Consider the following 23,679-nt stretch of genomic DNA (forward strand, 5'->3'; position numbering starts at 1 on the left):
TATAACCCTAAGATAAATTCTTAACTTTACACGACGAATATTGATCGACTGTTGATCAGTTTTTTGTGGAGTCTCAGCAACTGTTGGCAGAAGAGAGAAGATCTATATAAAGGCCGAAGGTAAAAATATAGTAACGGTTAATTTCTACCATTAACACTGGTACGTGTACGTAGTACTACAGTTTATAATATAAGTCACAAATATTTTTTTTGCTGTTATTATTCATATGCCTTGTCAACCAACTATAAATAAACAACCATATGTTGTTTATAAATATATTCTTTAGCATGAAAATATGCATTTTTGTAAATAACGTTCAATTAAACCCCATGTACACTTAACATTGTAAAATCCATTCTAAACTGACCTCTACTCCTCGAAAAGTATATTCTATCAAACTTCAAATTTCTAAGCCTTAGTGTAGTGTCAGTAAAAGGGGGGAAAATGTCTTATATATAAACATATATTTACATGTATATATGTGTGACAGTTTGTAATCGTTAAACATGTGTAATTGTTAAAATATTATTATCTTTTTACTTCTTTACATTTTGTAGATCAAAATAACAATAAAAATGCATTCAAAAGGAAATGTTACAAATATAGTTAATAACTAAAAATTAAACAATTTACACTGAGGTGGTACAACAGGCGGTCTTATCACTAGAGGCGACTATTATTCGGTAGCCACATATTTTGTAAATATCAGATTGTTTGCAATTAATTTATACTAACAAATATTTCTCTGTTTGAATGTATAAAAATTCCTGGACATTAAAAAATTGCACAAATGTTATGTTTCTCTCTTAATATTATTTTAATTATCTGTTCTCTTTTTAATGACATCGATACTAACCTTGTAAAAACCATGCAGTTGTATTTTTTTAATAAGAGATTTTACTACATTTTTCTTTACTCTTATGATGGGAAAAAATACTTTTCCATGGATCTAAGGAATCAAATCAGCCTTTATAACGACCAATCGTTAAATTAACTTTACATTATTTTAACACTTCATCGATGAAAAAATTGCACCAAAAAGTTATTTTTTATTTTATTTGCCGAATACGTAATAATTATTAATTTATTTTTAAAACTATAACATTTCTTATACAAAAATGTATATATGGAATAGATTTTTGTATGAAACTGAATCAAAATAATGTCCATGAATATAAGCCATATATGTTGTAATTTTTGTATTTTGAGTAGTAAAAAAGTTTAGGGGAGTAATTTAATCGTTTGAAATAAAAAACAATTGCATATATTAGGCACATATATTTACAACTTTTAATTATTCCACAACAAATCATCATCATTTGATTAGTTCCACAATTGATATATATTTCTAATTGATCTTTATCTAATAATAATACAATTATTTAAATTTATGCCAAATAATAATGTTCTTAACATTACTATTTTAACAATAGTCGTTATTATGTTAATGTTCCCTTTGTCTATTTATTTAAATAAAAATAAACATGCTGAAATGAAGCTGACACCAATAGATTAAAATTTCAATTTACCTAAACTCGATATATTATAGACAGTATATACTATAATTTATTTAATAGCTTAAATATATTTTCTAATTATTTATACTCTGAAATAAATGGTACTCCAGACATTTTCTCATATCTTTTCTAATTTGCCATTTAAAATAGTAGTTATTTTATATTCATACTGTCCTAGTGTAGCCATAGTTTAGAAACTGCGCCTTTATTTAACCTTTTTGCTTATTCAAACTTTATGTTCAGAATGATTGCGCATTGAAAAAAAGAATACCTTCAAGTTAAAATATACATATTTTATAAAATTGATAATTAAATGTCTAAAATTCTCTAATTTCATTTTTTAAGTTTTTAATCAACTAAGTTTAATACGAATAAGAAAAATGAAGGGAGCATATGGAGACATTACAATTTTTATTGGCATTCTAAAGTTAAATGTCAATGGCAATCGGTTAATGATTTAACGATGAAAAACATATATTAACATACTGTGATATTCGACTAGACAATTACATTTATTTTTTACTTTTTTATTTTGTGTACAACATCAATAAAAAATTTAACAATCATTGGAAAAGACGTCGTTTATGGCACTTGAATTTCTGCGATTGATTTTAGTAAATATACAATGCTTAGGAAAAACTTTAATACAATTTTATTAATCATTTCTCATATTTGAAACAGAACTTTTGACGGAGAGTTACTTAAAGAGAAATATTAATTTTTGTGACTTAGTATGTTAGGATTAACGATTTTTAAGTTATAAAATATCTTCAATGTCTCCGCTACAATTGCATAACTTATTTTTTTTTTATTTTGGTATCTAGAGAAGTAATTTTGCGGAGAATTCTGTGTCAGATCATTATAATTATATAGTCATATTATATAATAAATGTAATAACAGTAGCCTGAAGTCGAACGCCTGGTTATCAAATTTATTGCTTAGTATTTTCTTTCGCCTGAAGAAAAGATTTTGTGACTTTTTCAAAAAGTGACCGTTTGTAAATACGAGGTTGCTCGCCGATGAAGTGGGGGTAGTGGACGAACGGTGGGTCGAAAAAGAGAGCGCCATCTTCATAACGTATCGGCTGAAACATAATACATTAATATTAAGCAACAATATCTTCTGCTAAAATGTTTTTTTTTCCGGAAATAATGTTGTCTCACACCAAAGTAACTACGGTTCAGTGGCGTATTTTATATTTTAAATTCATGGCAACATCGCATCGCAAAACGTAAGTTCAATATCTAACACGCTTGTCTCAATATGGTCTAAAAATAATTTATTATAATCAATATTATTTTTATTTAATTAATATCAAGATTAATATTTTTTCCTTTAAAAAAGTATTTACAATTTAACAAAAGTGGGATTTACACTGTCGCTGGATAGAACGGATACTATAAAATAAACAACTCAATTCTTTGATTAGTACCAACGAACTAAAGATGTGTTTACATGCATCTCTCGTTGGCACGGTGCAGAGACATTTATCTCACGTTCTTATTTCTGTTTGTCCCAAGATTGCAAGGTTATGGGTTTTACCTAGTTTCACTTAATATGCCTCTCGAGCAATGGCAAATATCTCAGAAAAAATGCAACTAAAACATTTGTCGTCAACCGAATGGACGATAATAAAAAATATAAATAAAAATTCAAATACCTAAAAGCTCTTTTTTTTTAAAAATTCAACATGTAAATGCACATTTCACTTGCTAACACATTCGTGATTGAAAGAAGTCCATTAACTCAGTCCGGCGAATAAACTACAGGTCGGTGTAATATTAATAAATGTTATAGTATAAAGTTGTAGTTACTTTGATTATAATGCTCGTGGTGTTCTATGTATGCATTCAGGCTTAAATAAATTATTCAATATATCCTACAGTTTCACTGATTCCTGATTGTTTGAAGAATAATACGTAAGAATAAATTTTGTTTTCAATTCCCGCATACTAACAGTAATCCCATTAAAGTTTAAGAACACCAAGGTTGTTAGCGCAAGAAATGCTCGGAGATAGAATTTCAATTACAGTCTTGCCTCTTCAATTGTAGCATACATTACAGAAGTTTATATAGAGTTTATATACAGTATTACATTCAAGATGACTTATATACTTTAAAATTTACCTAAAATTTACCTTGATCAAATTTCGACAGATTATAAATTAGTTATAAGTTCAATAATGTAATATTATGCTAAATTCGAGAGAGTATTAAAAATGTGCAACATTATATAAATAACAAATTAAAAATATCTTTATTCAAGTAGACATTTTTACACACACTTAGGAATCTTCAAAACTTATATTTATGTAACAGTTATATTATTCCATGTAAAAAAATGCAAATTTCTTTGGCTACTTTCCACAATTTTATCTGTCCAGTAGTTTCAAATGGCACTATAGAAAATTTGTAAAATTGCCACCTTGAACTGTAATTAATGAATAATGTATGTACATTATTGTGCAGCCAAATAAATTCTCCAATTGGAGTATGTGTAGTAATAGATTTGTTAATGAACATTAGTCACTGAATTTGTACTCAAGAAACTATGTCCGTACAAAAAAAGATTTATTTACAAATAAGATTATTCCGTTTTACTGGCAAACTATGTTGGTGTTACTCAACGTGCTGTGACCAGTAATATCAATGAGCGAGAATTACAAGGTACAACAAGTGATCACATTACATTTAAACGTCTTTCTCTTTACAACCTTGATTATATTGTGCATAGAAATAAACATTAATCTTTGTAAGGAGGCAAATTGTAAAATATTTTTTAGTTTTAATGACGTATTTTTTTTAAATATCTGAAGTTTTTGACATCTATTAAGAATATTATTATGCTTATAGTATTTTTATTAAGATTGTTCTCTTTTTAAAAAAATGGCTTTGTAATAATCTATTATTTTGTTATTGACAAATGATGACTGCTCTGTTGACATTTATAGTTTTTCTATTTGGTGTAACTGGGCGCAAAGGCCTGGGTGCCTTGGATGGGCGGAGTAGGGCCGACTAGATTGCGGACAACTTTTACAGTGTTTGCTGATAACTTATTCGTCGGTATTATTTCTTTAAACATAAGACACATTAACTTTAATTGTTATTATATTTCATTATTATTTCAGCAGTAGGATGGCAACTGCTACACATAGGGATCTTCCTAGATTTCTAATAAGACGATTGGAAGCAGCTTGCATAAAGTATCTTACGGCTACTAAACAAGAACTTCTATCCACCTTGTGTACGTAGGCTCTACACTGCGCTTGCCGGTCCACTCCAGAAATTTAGGACCCAGTGGCCATCTCTTAAACGCGATAGGTAACCTTCCCACTGTCATTTTAATTTGCAATCTGGGCTATATAAATTTATTTCATGGATCTCTTCACTGTTGGTTTGATCACATACAGAAATCCCTAGCATAGCCTTCCCCGTGGCTATTAATTTATTACCCTCGATTAACCTCGCTTCAATATTGTTATTGTTACTATTAAGAGGTGTTAATAAATGAGCCTTGCAATATTACTTTTAGAATAAATGCTTTATCGCCGAAAGTTTACGAACAGAGCTTCTATCAATTGGGTGTTAAAATTCCCTTATTCATTATTGAGCAGAGGTGAAAGTATTTAATTAACTTATAAAATGCGCCTGTCTGTGATGAAATCTACGAGTTGTGCTCCTTGTGCTTAAAATGAACTTAATAATTATTGGCAAGACGGTGGACGCGAGCAGCACAGGGGGCACACCGCAGCACTCTCAGGGGGAGGCTATGCCTTGTAGTGGGCGTTTATCGGCTGTCATGATAATGATAATTACTAAAAAGGTTTCGAACGAGAATTTTGTAACCATATGAAATTAAAAATTAAACGATTGAAAGCACTTTTTTAACTTTTATTAAAATTTGCTTCTCGTGATAAAGAAACAGCTATTACACTACACGAACGATCAATACCGAACTCCCACGTACCGAGATAAACTGTGTGGAGAGCGTTATGCTGACGTCAGAGTGAAAATCCTTGACGTCAGCAGAGCTTAAAATAGAACACTTATTACGTCATATTCAAACGTTTTACGTAAAGCTTTATCATTTGTTTCTTTAAAAAGGTTATTAAACGTATACGGAGATTGAATATTCTAATACATATTTAGCTATATATTTCTAACAAATTATGGAGGCTATTTTAGTTAATTCAGTAAATGAATTATCTACATTCAGTTATTTTTGTCACGGACAAAAACTTCCTTACTTTCACTGTTACATCCATATTTTTAATACCATTTTCTATTCTACTGCAATCATTATTAGTGTGGTATTATGGTACGCAAAAGACGCTGCTGCCTATCCTCCCTCTGGAAACTTGTTCGTGAGCAGTGGTAATCCAACATTGTATACCACGAATCGAACTTGCTACCTGCGATCGCAGTTCTTAGTCCTCTACCACGGGGTACCACTGCTCAAATGTTATGAACAAATATCTACAGATCCCCGTTTTTTGTACTCGATTTCCAGGTAAAGGTCGTGCATGATAATTTGCTAATAACGGTAAATTATGCATTGACGATCATTTAATATTTTTATTACTATACGTTTTGTCTTGTGTGCACATTCCTAAAAATTTTACCACGAGTTCAGTAAATGGACCAGTGTTAAATGTGTTTTGAACGCACGAAAACACCGACACGTGGTATGTTTACTAATTGCCACAATTGAACAAGTCGAGAATTAGAGCAGAAACACATCGCTGTGCTCACTTGTTACTTGTTGTGTTATTTCCGTGCAGACATCGTCGTATCTATTTTTATACTAAACCACACATCACAACAAATACTGGCTCTAAAACATTTTATTAGAGATTGGCATAATATCACATTTAAAGGACAATTTATGCACTAGAAGTATTAAGTAAATTGATAAGACTTCTAAATTCACGCAGCTGCTAACGCAAACTTACCTCTACTAATCGGTTCAAATTATAATTAGGTTCTATTTATCTAAGACTAATGAATTAATAGTAAAAGAAACAACAAATAGTTTCGTAATATCATATTAATCTTTAACCTGCATCTGAAGTTTGAAGTTAGTGTGTAAAATGACAATAACCCTTAGAAGTCGATAAGTAATATAAGAGAAAAGTGATTTGTTTAAGTACCTCCAATTTAAAGTTGAGTATACGCGCCGATGTCTGATGCTTGGGTACATTGACAATGCGTTGTGCTGGGTAGTGTCCCACGTGGCTCGCTGTCACCTCGTATCGGCCGGGCGTAAGTAACCGGTAATAGTCGCCGTACGTTCCTGAATATGACAAAATAACTTCATTCTTTGACGTAAAAAATTTAGTGCTACCAAAACCACTGTACCACGCCTTAAATATGTGTGCGGCAAAACGAGGGTCTTTATTGAGCGCTCCCACATCGCCGCGCATTTCTATTTATTATTCTAACGGGGGACAGTAGTTTCGGTCGCGCTACAGTGAGGTTATTAAAGTGGACCCAGCCTGGTAAATCCATGAAGCGTCCACCTAAGTGTCATAAATCGAAAAAAGAAAGTACAGACATAAAGGAGTCTGAAAGCAAACACTTTTTATAATAACAATATTTAATAGACCTTATATTTAGATTATACCAAAAAATCAATTTTATAGATTTTGTCTCGCTACTCAATTTTAATAAAATCGTGAAATCAAAGCGTGAAGATTGATATTATTAGTATTAAAACATAAACACGTTTACGGCTGACGTAATTTGCGGATTTATTATATTTATAATAATAACCAATGTTACGAAATATTTTTAATAACAATATGTTTAAAATGAGATTTATAAATATATGTTTAGTAAATGTTATTAAAATAAATATTTACACAAAGGCATCATTTATATGGTATTATACAAAATTAAAGTAATCTCTCACAACGGTTGCGATTTTTTTAAAAGATCGATGTAGGCATGAGAGGATTCTAAGATGAACGAAGATATTTAAAATAACCTAGCGGTTTGTCGCATTTAATTTATAATGCTCAAGAGGGATGGCTTCTGGGACCTTTAGGTTTTGGCGTGAAGACCTCCGACTGCCAAGTGCAGCGTCGGTTATCCACCCAAGATAGAAAGGCATATATTACGGTTGTCGGTAGACGAACTATGTACGGCGCTTCCATCCGGTCCTACTCGAAACCTAAAGGTGCCTATGTCTTCAAATGTTTACGTGCTTCATGTGTCAAAATTTTAATAGTGAATAAATTTATTAATAATTGTAAGAGCTCTAATAAGTTTGAAATGAAGCAAGGCATTCACCGTAACGCATCTCTAGACGCAATACAGAGACAGGATAACTAATTACACAGATGACAAAGCAAAAGATGCTCATAATTGATCCTAGCGAGCAAAAGCAATTGTTTATTCCGACGATAAGACAAAGACTTAGTTTATATAACAATCGTGCGGATACATGTTTCCGTTAACGAACTTATATCAATTATGTGTAATAGTACAATGTATAAAGTTGTTATAAAACACAAAGTTGTAAAAATATCACAATGAAGTTATTATAACGTTTTTTTTTTGTAACATTTACATATGTGTGAAAAACTTTGTTTATATATACTTTAAGTATACGCGGGACTTAAATTATAAATGTACATATGAAGTCGTGTTAGTTACAATATATATAAGTCAAGAATGTCCCAAGCAATTTTCATGATTTTTATGTTAACAATTTTGTGTAAATTTAAAAACCTAAAATCTGTTCAATAATTGATTGTCACGCGCAAGAAACATTTACCGGGTCAGCTAATTAATAACAACAATGACTTACACTACATTTATTTTATTGTTTCATCCAAAATACATTTGATCTACGATTTAAAAACAATATTGTATTGTGATAACAGGTACAGCAGATGCGTTATGTCGACGTGAAGAAGAGCAATCCGAATTATGTACTTCAGCAATCTCTTAACGTGAATCGAACACTACTATGTTCGACAGGAAAAGCGCAAATGAACGAAACAGATAATTGTAGTCGACAGATAATTGATAATTGTATATGTACGTAAAGATGCGCTAACACATGGTAATGTTTGAGATGATACGCAAGTGAATTTTTTAAACATTATCCAAGAAAGCTATTTGATTTAAAGTTCCTAGTTATTTCACAATAAAAATAAAACATAGAAAGGAAGCAAACATTACTTTTTCAAAAACAAACAACATGATTCAATCATTAAGTTGTAAGTCCTAAAACACGCCAGTAAAATAACCAATTAACCTATCTGCACTATGGAAACGGTAAACGATTTCCCCCCGTGTAAACGCATCCTTAGATTAACTGTTTGGTGTGAACTCTATCAAATGAATGCATTAAAAATGTATGCAATATTTTAAATGTCTTACCTGTTGTAACGTCATGTCGAATTGGCTTTGGATTATGTCCAGTGATATTAACTACCGATATTATTGCATTATCAAGGAAACCAGTATCGTCGCTGACGATGCCCTTTATGCCAATATGCGCCTTCCACAAGTATGCCAAAAGTGCCTCGCGATTTCTGTTCCATTCATTTTCCAGCTCACTTTCTAACGGATACTTCTTGCAGCCCAATTCAAGAGTTATTTCAAACGCATTTGTCGCTAGGTAGTTGAAATCTTGCATTCCTTAAACAAAAATTACTTACTTCACATTATATTATTTACATCTATGAAATATTTTTATTAGATTAGTGTGTATTCGTTAAATCTATTAATGCTTCATTGAACAAAAAGAGATTCTTGTATAAAATGATCGGGCGTTTGTTCTGTAGAGAAATCTGAACTTGTACTCTACGAGGGTGGCTAGATTATGGTTGACTTTCACAGATTAAAACATCAAAATGTAACCCTAATCGTCAGCTTATTATCAGCTTTTAGTCAGCAATGGCAATGACTTATGTAGCTTATCCAGCTATATAGAACTCTTCTGTTTGTCCAAATATAAATGCATCCACTGAAAGTTGAAAAACAGCTTAGAATAACCTGTTCTTTCTACTAAACAGCTTCTAATAACCATATTATTTGTCTCTTATATGCATAAAACAACAAAGTACACAGCAGTAGTGATCGTTTTCAAAAAGCTACTAATAACGAATACCATTCAGTCGATATGTACAATAATATCAACTTTTTCAGATCTATCTTAAACTTTTCAAAAACATCGTCGGTAATATAACATCCGCTTAAAATTCTATGTTAACATATAACATAACAGTATACATGGAAAAGTAAAATAGCAACTAGATAATACAGTCAGAATGCTAAACGGGTAGCAAGTCACAGCCCAACTCCAACACAATAAGAGCTCGGCGGCTTATCAATCCGGTAATACAGTAGAATGTAGCAGCTAGGCTCTCTTTGAATATGCTGAAACTGCTAAAGCCCTTTAGGCAGCAGTGAAGTCAAGTAAGAAAAGAGGTTAAAACAGTTTTTGAGGGTACTTTTTAACTAACAGAATACACATAAATATATATAAACATACAACCGAACAGAGGTAGCCGAGCGGTAGAGGACTGAGAATTCGTACGATCCTAGGTCACGGGTTCGAACCATGGGATATAATCTTATATAAATTTGCACATTAATTATATAGGATTGCCGCTACTCACAAATAAGTTTTCACAAGATGGGCAGCAGCGTCCTGTGCGTACTATAAACACACTACGAACGCCTGCTAAGTATGGCGAGATATATCCATATTATGGTGTAAAATTATCGTTGGGGGAGACCTATGCCTTGAAGTAGGCGTCTATAGTCTGAAACGGCGACGAAATATAAAACAAACAAACACTTTCGTCGACTGCCCTAGTTTGGACAATTCACTGATAATGTAAGCTCTTTGAATCGTATAACGATATAAGGAAAAGTAGAAGGCAAACGTTTTCGCAGACAATTGCCCTTGATATGTATTGGCTTTGCAAATCGTTTCTTTGCAGAATGTTTAAGCAGTCAGTGTTAACGATCAAAATTGGTGACAACTTCAACTTGTCGCTCTGACGGAGTTTCAGCATGTATTCGCGGAATGTTTAAACTCTCAACACTAACAGACATCATTAAGAGTCAAAGCTGTCGTTAAATTACCTATCAGTGCGAGAGAAATAGCAGGAATATATAAAAAACATGACTGCTTTGCACGTGACTAGAAGTAAAAGACAATCAAATTTCCGAGTCCTAAGAAGAAGTGTTAAGAAAAGAGAGGAGAAGGTAGGATAGAAAAGATAGCAGATATTATATTAGAGGGAGCGGAAAGTAATGTCGCTTTTTTAAGTTAAATTCACACTACTACATTTTTAACAAGTTTTTATTTCTAATAAACTATTTATTCACCTTCGTTATCAACAACCTTTCGCCATGTAGAATATAACGTCTTCCAAGTTCGTAAAGACCTACCAAATGACAATCAAATATTGACATGAGCTGAAAGGACATTACTTTCCGGTCCCCCTAATACAAGTTGCAACAAACACGTCGTATAATCTATGACTATCACTGCTTAGAAGAATAAAAATACTTGATTCATAACAAAATTTAAGCGCAGCCACATTATCCGCCCATGTAATTACATAAGAGGCTATAATTATTATTCGATTGTAGTTGCGAACATGTTTGGGAAGAAATTGGACAGTACTAAACTCGACATTACCGGTCCACGTCATGGTGAACGAGTTTAATGTAAATGTCATATTACGTTGCCAAGCCAATCTTTATCCGTCTTATCAACTTCCTGGTCCGCAATAGTACAATTACAGTAAGCAGTTAAAATCGTATTGTTAAAATGGTTAAAGCGATTCACCTATTTGTTCTTGTATATATGTTCAGTATGCACCATGTAACTTCTGTTTGATGTATAAGAATTATTTTTTATCTATTTTAACATGTTTTATAAAGATTAACATTATTTGTATGTAGAAACGATTGGGGCTTAATATTATACACTTAACATAGCAACAACACAAGCGTAATAAATAAATAAATCTACACTTTATGGTCAGAAGTCTCAATAAGTATCTACACTTAACAGATGTATAATCAGTAGTTTAAATACGTATCTTCACTTATTCAAAGTATGATTAACTCTTACGATGGATCTTTACTTAATTGACGTATGATCAAGTCTACAAAAACATACTTTAAAGATATATAATTGAAAAGTATTACCTAAAATTGTTTGACTATTGAACACACTGATGGATTAAAAATATCAATTAAACTAAAAACTGTTGACAATAATAGAAACTTACCTCCTTTAAGACTATACCAAGCAGCGCCGTTAGTGACGCCTCCCTGCTTGCCGAAGTTGTAAGCTGTAGTTTCATCGCGGCTGTTTATATGGCATCCAGGCCGGGCCGCTGACGCCATATCGGCGTGGGCACTCGCATAAGCCATAGCCAACTCTCTATATTCATAAAAAATTGCTCCAATTAAAAAAAAAAAAACAAACTTATAAATAGCTGCACGAGTCTTAAGCATCATCATTACAGCAGTAGGAATAATACTGCTGGACACAGTGGCCTAAATCCACTATCTTCCGACGGAATTAACAAGGTCGAACTCTTAATATTACATCAAAATTAGAATTCGAAATAGATAAATAAGACGGATGTGACCATGATGCAGCCATATACCCTATTTCCTTAAATCTTAATCTGTTCATTGATATGCAATGCAGACTATCTTTAAATGACAAGACCGTATTTTTAAATAAGGTTCTTCAAGATCTCTTCATGTTGACACGTTTTGCGTGACAAAGCGTTTATGGTGCTATCCAGGATTATTTTACATATACTTGATGAAAAGGAATTTAAATATTAGATTAACAAACCACAAACGCGTAATGTGAGCTGACCTTTCGTAAATTTTATATATACGCGACGTATAGTCGAACCTGGTACAAAAGCTATTGAATGAAACAATTCCTTACTTAAAAGTATCGTCATCTGGACTGGCTGAATACTCGGATGCCAGAGCGCCACTTTTACTCTCGTCATAAGGGTAATTGGCTACCAGATCTCCGCCATGCATTGCGGCGCTCAACACGAATGGTATAGACATTATCCATCTCATCACGGCTCTAGTTTCTGGTTCCAGCTAAAAACAAAAACTATTGTATACTAAGCAAAAGATATTTCAAAATACTCCCGAAAATTATTCATTAATTAATAAAAGCAAGTTTTACTGCAAACATTTCCAGTTTCTTTCAAATTGATAAGTAAAACCTTACTCTATTAAAGTAAAAATAGTAGAATATATATATTAAAACAGCAGGATTAAACAATTTTGTTGATTACCCTATTTCAATAAAGGCAATTTTTTTTAATTAAATACAAAAAAGATTAGTTACACTGACAATACTTTACAGTTCCCTCCCTCTCTCTCTTCGGGTAAAGGAAAGCTCTTAGATTACTTAGACGGTTACTACATAGAGTAACTAGGCTATAGGGTCCCTTCGAAGGTACAATGATTGGTAATTCAAGTGTGGCTATACTTTGCCTAAACAGAAGCTTCAGATCATTAAAAAAAACTCACCGGTGCAGCCAGTCGGGTGACATCTTTTAGCAAATGGTTGTTATGATTAATCCCAAGACGTTCAAACTCAAATGTGATAGCATCCAAGTCAGGGAAATTTCTATTTAGGTCAACAGAGTGATTATTACCACGTCCTATCAAATAATCTTGCCCACCCTGAAAAAGAGATTAAACTTTTTAATTACATTTGTTAATTAGAGCACCTTTAAGAAATTTTATAAAATAATAGGAAATTACTAACAAAACTTGTTGACAATTGCCAGCCATCAGGATTCATAGATGGCAAAAGATGGATTCTAGTTTTGTGAACAAGGGCCCTTATGCTAGCATCATTATTCAAATATTGTTCACATAAATAATCTGCCAAGCCCAGCAGAAGTTCACGTCCAAGAACCTCATTACCATGAATATTTCCAACATATTTTACTTCAGGTTTGTCTGCAAAAGAATTAATTGAATTACACATTACCATTGACAGTTAAATACTTACATTTTAAATATATTTTTTATGCAAATAATAATGTCTTATGTAAAATGTAGGTAAGTCAAACATAACAGCAAAGAGAAATTGTTTCTAATTTGTCTAAGTAATGAAACAATGTCCTTTTTATTGTTATTTTCCACTCTTATAGTTATTTTTTTTTCTCTATGTGAACCTTATCAAGTTATCGAGTATGTACATTACAAGTAACAATATAAAAATAATATACACTTACAGGGTTGATGGAATCCAGGAGTTTCAGTAAATTCAATCACATAAAGCGGTACATTTCGCACCGATGGTTCCGACAAAGCATAAATTCTAGTAATATTTGGACATTTTTCGTGAATTTCTTCTAAAACTATGGGCAATTCATCATTATTATGGTGTTTCCAAACGAATTTAGCAGAGGCAGTTAAGAATAAACCAAAAAACACGCACTGATAAATGAACATCATGATTTTTAATATTTTAATCTTAAATTATTAATTTACTTCACATAATTTCAATACGACGCACGCAAACCTATATCGTTACTCTCACACAGCCAATTCAACACTGTATCGATCGTTTTTCCCGCGACATCTATGCGATCCAAGACTGCAACTTAAAAATTATGACAATGACGCCAATAGTAGAAAACTGTATAGTGTTGTCAACATCAAAACGAATTTAAAGATATAATCTTGTATTAAAATTTTATTATTTTGTTACAAAATACAATTATAATTATTTTTAACGTCATTACTAGAGGTCTTTCCCCCCTACCATTTAACTCATTTTAAAATATTTTATTTACTATTTTTTTTAATGCGTGAAATGAAATGTGTGTTTTTTATTAACCACAATACAAAATGTAACTTTCGTTTATTACGTTAAATAAATAAAAAATGAACTATTTTCTATGCATTGCTGTTAATTTTCTATTTTTTTCGGTGCACTAATGTTACTTACTTTTTATTTTATTCTTTTGGTTACTGGACTTATTATAAACAATAACGAAATATCAATTTTAAAACTTGAAAGAAATATTAAGAATGATTATTGTTTTTTCTGGAATAATTTACTTTAATTAAAATTAAGTTATAATTTATATTCTGCACTTTGATGATTCGTATTATTAAAAAAATCTTTTCTAGGTATACATCAGAACATAGAAAACTTTAAAAGTTTTTTCAGAAATAAAAATCTCGACTGAACCATACATAATTTTAATTGAGTAATGTTATATTATATTAGAATATTCAGAATATAAATATGAACTGATACTAGAATATTATTAAAAACATTCCATGAGGTTGTTGATTAACTATTTTCTCTTACTCAAGCCTACTTATTTAATTAAAATGGCTAATTAAATTCATTAATTATACTTTGTAAACATTAACTAACAAGGTAGTCACCGTTGGTGATTAGTTTGTTATTATTTGCATAAGTCTACACTAACAATAATTACATAACTACATGAATACAGCCATTCTGCTGCAATATTTTTCTATTATGTATAACGTTTCATAATAATTTCGAAAATGAAAGACAAACTTGAGATTATTATTCCGAAACCGAAGCATATATAGACACCCTGAAACAAAACAAATTTTTAAAGAAACGCCAAACGCCATACACGCCAAGAGTTTAAGAAAAACTTTAAAACATTTTAATAATAAGTACAAAAGCAGCAAAAAACAGTGACATAGTGCGATTTATTTCACGACCTTGATCTTCATAATAAATAGTCTACTTATATTAGAAAACATAAAGATAAATAAAATACTTTCCAATTTCTCCGTCATTTTTATTTTTTTTTTAAAAACGGCAACTTTTTTATGAAAAAGTAAATAAATTGGCAAGTTTAGCTCTAATATACTTTTCACGGATAAATTTACTTACTAAAAAATGTCGCAAAGCCAGGGGTTCAATCTTGTCAACGTCTTTTTTAGATCTAGATAATTTCACTTCAAGTTGAACCTGGTAATTTAAATGTCGTAAAGCCACCTGAAAAAGCAAGGAAACAGTATTAACCTAATGTGTGTGGAAATCCTTCGAACTATTTTAGTTGGGTTTGTGCGGTCGAATTGTTACGGGCGGTGATCCCAAAGACCAGGCTCGCATCAAAGCGCTGAGAAGGTTTGCACATAAGTAGTTGCTTTTGTGGTCCCCATGATATATGCGTGACCGTATTTCGTTGCCCGTGTTAAGTAAAGTGCTTTTTTCCGGCGCCCTTTGCTACGGGAATGACCTTGGCAAGGCTATTCATGTATAACATCTAAATGAGTTTCCATGGCACTGGTATACTCCTGACGAAAGTGGAACATCGGAAGTATTTTGTCGGTACAAATCCCATAACACCCACAAGGGGCAAGTATGCGAAAAGAGATGCAGTAATTACATATCTAACCTGCGTTTCCCATGCTAGCAAGAGTCCAGATTCATGAAGTCTTCCCAGCAAAAGACTCATTTTATCTGTATAGGCAGAACTTTTCCGAAACATTACTACACATTGTTCGTAATAAAAGTCCTCTTGCATTATTGTAAAATCCAAAACTGCTTTCTCCGTAATATACTCGCCGATTGCATAATAACCTTTTTCGTTACAAAACAATTTTAATAATTTAAATTACAGATATCAATTTTCTAAATTAATCTACATTTGTGAAACTTTTTACCTGCAGGAAGTTTTTCGATACTAAACGCCATGCTTCTTGTGAAGCTCTTGCGTTCTAACTCTTCAAATGTATACGTTTTAAAATTACTTAATAGTTCTTGAATTAATGGCTGAAAAATTACACTAAGTATAAAACGAATTAAAACGTAAATTATCTTACTATGCGATATGAGTATAATTTAAAAATGTATTTTTATGAAAAGCTTCTTTGTGTCGAAAAGTTCTCTAGATGGGCGATTGAGATAAATATAAATGTACGCTTCGAAAATAGTTCATTTTTCTGAAAGTCATTGAAGCCGCATGCGTAACTTCTTATCAGAAAATTTGTCCAAAAAATTAAGAATTTTAATATTTGATCTGTCGTCAGCTGATAGACGCTCTCTGCAAAGCATAGGACTCCTTCAAAGATCGCTGTTATGCCCGGTCTTATTCTGCCCTTATCCTGTGACTTATCGCGATCTTAACTATGCCATCACTCCTCCTAATGCAGGGCTTAACCACGCCGCATAGCCGATAGCGGTTAGTGATCGCTTTTCGAGAACCTTTCGGCAACAACAGCCGTAGGTTACACGAGCAATGTGTTCTGCTCACTGCGGCTTCATTTAAGCAAATCTTTAAGCTACGTCAGTGACCTTAGTTCTGATCTCTCATGATAATACAATTCTGTATCTAACAGATTACCTCTTGCGAAAGTGATAAGGAATATGTCCAAGCATCATGAGTTGCGCCCCATATCATTTTTTTATCAACTATGTCTTTAATGGTATCAATTGATTTTTCATATTTCGGCACAGTAAATGTAGACGCCAAGCCACCTCCGTAGGCATTGTCCAAAATTAATCCGGAAATGAGTAGCCATCCAGTAACACTCCGAATTCTCCACGAATTACCGACGTCATTTTGCGACTGAAAACAAAAAATAGTTATAGTCCCTAATAATAATAAGGTAAGAGAGTTCCTAATAATAATAAGGTACGAGTAATTCAATGATTTTGAGATTGATTAAGAGAATTAAGATGTCAAAAAAAGTAAATAAAAATAAATTGAATATTGTTTTATAATTTTTTGTTTTAATGTTTCATTTTACAATATATAAAAGTATATTATCAAACCTGATACATACTATATCTTACCTGTGTTACCATAACACCAAATGTAGTAAGAAAGACGTTTTTAGCAGAACATCCCTGCGCTATTGTAAGAGCAACTGAAGCGTAAACAAACGTGAAAATGATCGCAATCCACATGTAAAAACTGAATGGTAAAAAAGGTGTTTCCCAACTTGCCAGCAATCTTCAAAAAATAGAGGCATATTATTTTTATTTCAGAGCAATTCTTATCGATTTAATATTTTTAAGGAAACTAAAAAGTAATAAATTAAAACACAGCTATCTACAGTTAAGTAGTGACTGTGTATGTAGAAATTGAACACTTCACAACATATTCACGTAATTTTATATAAGTAACTAAAATAAAAAATATATATGGTTCCGTAACCAAAGAGATATAACGCTACTGCCAAATTAATAGCATCAAAGTAGACACATACATTTTTTTTACAAAAATGTTATATATAATATTGTTATATATATTATATAACTCTCAAAAATGACTGACGTTATGCAACGTATGTGTAAAATTGCAATTGTTTGATACAGCTTCTAATTTGCAATTCAAGTTATGCTTCAACATATCACTTGAGCATATTTTGCTCTAATCGTGAAATAATGGCACAGACAAGCTATCACAAAAGCATACATTAGTTAAAATTGATAAAATAATTAATATTTGCAGACTCACCTTGGTGCAGGCGCAATACATGTTATGCCTGTTCTTATACACGGTGCAGAAAAATCAAGTGCCAAAAATTCTTCGTACCAAGAATACAACGCAGCTAAAATTAAAGTTTTTTTTATTATATTAACCTTATTTTACGTCCAAATTATTCTTTAGGTTATATAACAATGACATAAATTTATGTAAAAAGCGAAAAAAAATGTAGCGATATATTGTCTCTTAATAGAAATTATTTATTAATTTATATTATAACCTGCCTAGTATCATTTATAATGATCTCTTGTGTACATCATGAGAATCCATATTGTTAGAAACCAAAATCAGAATGAGATTTCCCATCGGAGCTTTCCTAATGAGCATCCTTCAACTTAAATATACGACTGTTCCAAACGCACCCTGATCTGAGAAGAGCTCATAACGAACGCAGCGCGGTGTTTTTTTCCTGTTTTTGCGATCACTTACACAATATTCATGTTAGTATAAAGCTATAACTTATATTTAAAACTTCAAATAAAAATATGTTATAAAGTGTAAATACAGTAAGGACCAACCCGCTTAACGCGTAAGAAACGTTCTAACAAAGAAGAGCGTAATGTATAACAGCGCTAAACGAGGTTAGACATGTAAATAATTTGGTTAGAGGAAGATAGATAGAAAATTGGTTAGGTATACAATTTAATGATTTTTTTAATAAAAATTAAACCAAACATTTGTTTCTTACAAAAATTAAAACTATTTAAACGGATATCCTTATAAGAACAAACAAAAATTTGGTTAAATTTAGTCAGATAATTATATTAATATTTGTCATTGTATTAATTGTTTTAGTTAGTATTGTATAAATTTATGCTTGCAATAATGTCAACAAATGTTTCGAATGGTAAAAATGCGTTAGTATAGCTCCGCCTTAGGCAAGAAATACATCCAAACTGTTTTTGATATGTACATGAGAAAACCGCTGCGCACAATTTTGAGGAATCTCCGATTTGAAATGTAAGGGCGCTAAACCGAAACAGCGGTAAACGAAATAGCTTTAAGCGTCTTACTATAACATCATAACACAATAAAAATAAATTACAATGTTTAAGTTAAGTGAAAATTATTTTATTTTTGATTGGAAAAATGAAATGTTTTAAGTACTATTTTCAATGCGTAAATTAAGTATATATGTAATAATTTTTATATAACAGAACGTAAACATTATTATTTATTTCAAAATAAAGAACGAAAATAATGTTATAACATACTGATTCCCATATCAGCGCGATCTTCAATTAAACTACCGAGGATACCAATTCCAGACAAATTCTCATATGAGTAGATTTCACCCCATTGGTGTTCATCTTCTCGTACTAATTCCACTGAACAATTGATCCAACTAAAATCGATTAAATTTCGTAAGAATGTATCTATTTAAAATTTTCATTAAAGATTACTGCTTACAAGACATTAGCTATTCGGATACTTAAACCTTAAATTATTTTTGTCTAAATAACTTTTTAGTATGGTCTTTAATGTTACACTAATATATCATTTAAAAGAACTAATTGCGGAGCCTCCATCTGCGTTCAAGAAAGTGTAGTTTGTCGTCACACTCATGCACTTGCATCCCGGCGTTTTTCGGCACAAAAGTGCATTCCCAAAAAAGCTAACACTTCTGAAAATCTTTTTTTTAACACTCGTTCCCTTGATATACATAATCAGGGACATTGCTGTATACCCAAACTGTTATTGAACTAAATTTGATTGCCGAACTGTGCATCTGAATATCCGATCTCTGTTGTAAAATTCGCGTGTAAAAATTTCGATACAAATATTTTATTTAAATAATAAAAAAATATATATTTACCGGCAAAACTCATCTACAATTCTTATTTCAACTCCGTCACGACCGTTCGGAGTACGTGAAGAATCTAAATCCAAGAGAACGTAAGGTTTGTATGTGAAACAAGATACTTTTATTACTTTTCCATGCATATTTGACATGTCGTGAGGAAATAAATTAACATTATTGTTGAACTTTTTATTATTAGAATTCCAATGATCTAAATAAAATGGTTGATTATTATTTGAGACACCGACATATTTATGAGTTATCAGATCGTAAGATTCACAAATGGTCTGATCAAATGACGGCACTATTATAAGAATATTTGCGATAAAAGATGTTTCCCTCATATCTAATATTTGAAATAAATGATCAGTATCTTCATTTCGGCAGGAGATAGGTAATAAAACAATTTTTCTATCACTTTTTCTCGCATTGCTCTCATGAACTGTTTTATCAAAGGCTGCTATAAAATTTTTCGGTTCCTTCATACTCACAATATAATCTAAACAACCTATGTCTGAAACTTTTAACAAAGCTTCCGTTAAATTATCATCGTCTGGCTTAATATAAACAAAGCTATGGTTATGATTTAAACGTAACGGTTCATCAGCAACGAAGGCAATGCAATAAGAAGATTCAAAGTATTGGTTTAAAATAATATGTAACAAAGTTTCAATGGACAAAAGTGTGGAATTTAAAGCTAACATTGCTCCGCGCCGTGTAGACGATTTTAAAAACGTAACAGTTTGAATAGATCACTGTAGTTTGAGTTCTTTATAAGGGAACACTTGTCACTGGAAACATTTGTGGAGATTAATAAAACTATGTTTTGGGTTCCACATTTAAAAACAAGTAGATTGAAACCATTATTATGTGAGAAAATAAAATGAAATATTTCTACTCATCACGGCATTGCATAAATTGGTGCATGGCACACCCCTAACTGATAAGAGAACACCAGTAATATTGTAGACAAAGCTATTATTTCCAGACTCTTACACTAGTAGTACCTATAACTTTTGCGATCTTGATATTTAATTGCAATTATGAGGATTAAATTATCTTCGTATAGTTAAAATTTTATGGTGTTTTTATTTCGGAACTACTAAAGTAAAATTCCAGATATAAAATGAATAAACTAGGTAAAGCTGATTTTTTTCTTTTTTAGTTAAATTTTCCGTATATCGTTACCACCAAAAACAGTAAAACAAAATTAATTTCCTTAAATTGTGTAAAGAAGTTATTTTACCAATCGACACTAATTACCTTCCTTAATTGAATTCTGATCAATTATTTTTTCATCGTTACACGTAAAAAATTAATATATTTCGCCAAGTTTTAAACAATAATTAATCAGTATAGTTTTTTTTACATTTATATCAAGAAAATATTTGCAGTTCAGGTGCCAAGAAGTTGCCAAAAACCTATACAACCTATTATAAAAATAAGGGAGGGAACATTTAAACAACCTCTATAATTTCGTCTAGCTTGCCCATTGTTGACATTTTTGTATATGCGTAATATTAATATACATTGTCATCGTCGTCGTTTCAGTAGACTGAATATATATAGAACCCCACTACAAGGATTCTCTAAAGATATCTACGGGCGAATATATAATGGGTATTATACTACGCAAAAGACGCTACTACCCGACCTATGGAAACTTGTTTGTAAGCAATGGTAATAAATAAATTTACAAAGTGTGTAATCAAAGATTGTGTCCCGGGAACCGACCTACAATTGCAAGTCCCAGTCCTCTCTCTTTTAATATTAATAAAAATATAAAAATCTGCTAAATACGGAACCGTTGAAAAAAATAACGTGCATTCCTCGTACAACGATTAACATTTCGTATTCAAAAAAGAATTCAACAAATGGTAGCCATTTATGATCATTGTTTACAGCTATTAACTGCTCAAAGAACGGTCTATAATTGCTGTGTACAAACCACATTTTAAATTTCCAAACAAACTGGTAATAACTTATACTTAATAACAATATTACTTACAATTTGTTTAGTGTTTTGTAATACTAAAATTCACTGTCAAATATATGTGTAAATAAGAGCTTCTTTTTTTCTTAAATTATTGTAATTTCATTCCTGAACAAGACAATTAATGTGTTAAAGGTATACAATAAACTTTGCACTTAGCTTGTGCCTAAAATAACAAATTTTAAACACACAAAATTATAAATATCATGTGCTGTATTACTTCATGTTTGTCTTGAACGTGAAAATATTTATGATATTCTCTTTAAAAGTTACGATATCGGCACACAGGTAACTTTATCTATAAATTTATAAGCTGCGCTATTTTTCACATAAAAAACTAACAGATTTAAAACTTTGACACATTGAATGTCGCCAATTTTTTTTAAACGGTTTAAAACGAATATCTCGTTTACTCATTTAAAATATTATCAATTAATGCAATGTTATGTCAATCTAAATAATAACAGAAGATTTTCTAAAATAAACTCAAGTGATTTGTTTGCTATATATTTTTTGACAACAGTTTAGACTGAAATGATTACTATGAATAAAAGGAAGCTAATTAAAAATCTCCAAGAACGTTAAGAATATAAGAGATATTTAAAATTAAAAATATCTTTGAGAAATACAGTAGTGGAAATAGAAAACACTACCGCTAATGGATATTGTGTTATTGTTTCGCGACAAGACACACACGGTCGGTTAGCGCCACCTTTTTACTGCGACCGCATACACGCGATATTTGATAGAAAGTAATTAATATTTTGAAATAAAATCAAACCATCATCTTTGTTACGTATGAAATAGCTACTATGTAGGGAAAAGGTAAAATAACCAAAATAACTGATAGTTATATAACAATTGAATCAAAACATGTACTATTTTAACTATGCTTTTCTAAAGTTTAATGGGAAGTGGGAGCAAGGTTTGAGAATGATATTGATTGCTTCTTCGTTGCTATGTTTTTTTTCTTGTATAAAGCTACCACATTCCCAATAAAGTGGTAATCGGTTGATGGAGAGAATAGTGGATGACAAGGACTTTCCAATCGCAACCCAATTTAGATCCGTCTATCCTGCAATGCGGTTTGGAGGTACAATGAGATAGACTAATTAACCAGTCTCCACTATTGTATTACGTGTTTTACACCCGCTTACAGTCGTTGACAATATTAATGAATTGCCTGATCAGATCTCAAGAAACTGTAATCTATTAATACCAGCACGGGTATGAATAACGGGTAGTTAACATGTACAAAACATACATACATATGTATATATATATATATATATATATATATATATATATATATATACGAGTATTAATAATAATAAATTACACCATTATTTTGCATGTTCACTAATGCAAGACTCAAGGAATGTTAACGAATTTGCTTCAGTAAGTCATTAGGGACTTGCGACTTCTTTTATATTAAATTTGACGCAACCATTTAAAATATCATAATTTTTTACAGCTTAGGACGCAACTCAAATGTGGTGATATAAGATGAATCTTCTTTATAATCAACTAGGTCTTCGGTCGTCCACGGAGCTGATTTATAAGAATAAACTTTCCAGGAAGGGATAACTTAAGTCGTAACAAAATTATATAAGCTTTCATTTGAAATATATTTGAATTTAAAACCATAAAACAAATTGTCAGATATTTGCGACCAAAGTTGCCTATTTTACGAATTGAAAATCTCATTGGCTACATCAGAGGTGTTTCAAAAGCCTTTTATAAAATATTAGTTAAAATCTAGGGTTTAAATTTATAGACAATGTTTTATTTCAGTCCCAATTACAACAATACTAATTGAATATTTTTTATGTTCCAGTGAG

The 23,679-nt window shown here is 31.4% G+C and overlaps 2 protein-coding genes across 2 annotated transcripts; both read right to left on the minus strand.

Moving 5' to 3' along the window:
• Window positions 1-1,346: 1,346 nt before the first annotated feature.
• LOC137930885 (carboxypeptidase E-like) lies at window positions 1,347-14,122 on the minus strand. Its single transcript, XM_068774228.1, has 8 exons — window positions 13,785-14,122; window positions 13,310-13,506; window positions 13,069-13,224; window positions 12,464-12,630; window positions 11,784-11,938; window positions 8,908-9,168; window positions 6,669-6,811; window positions 1,347-2,602 (listed from the first exon to the last, which is right to left on the minus strand). Exons 1-8 carry the CDS (start codon window positions 14,005-14,007, stop codon window positions 2,450-2,452), a joined length of 1,455 nt encoding a protein of 484 aa, XP_068630329.1. The 5' UTR covers window positions 14,008-14,122; the 3' UTR covers window positions 1,347-2,449.
• Window positions 14,123-15,047: 925 nt separating this feature from the next.
• Window positions 15,048-20,549, minus strand: LOC137931166 (glutamate receptor ionotropic, delta-1-like). The gene is made up of 9 exons (XM_068774572.1): window positions 19,861-20,549; window positions 19,259-19,389; window positions 18,015-18,108; window positions 17,348-17,507; window positions 16,896-17,120; window positions 16,216-16,324; window positions 15,948-16,132; window positions 15,440-15,544; window positions 15,048-15,131 (listed from the first exon to the last, which is right to left on the minus strand). The coding sequence occupies exons 1-9, from the start codon at window positions 20,547-20,549 to the stop codon at window positions 15,048-15,050; spliced, it is 1,782 nt and encodes a 593-aa protein (XP_068630673.1).
• Between the last annotated feature and the right edge of the window lie 3,130 nt (window positions 20,550-23,679).

This window comes from Battus philenor, unplaced genomic scaffold (genome assembly GCF_028537555.1).
Source record: "Battus philenor isolate CCGP_79_NKW_IND1 unplaced genomic scaffold, ilBatPhil1.0.hap1 SCAF_7, whole genome shotgun sequence".
Classification (NCBI taxonomy): domain Eukaryota; kingdom Metazoa; phylum Arthropoda; class Insecta; order Lepidoptera; family Papilionidae; genus Battus; species Battus philenor.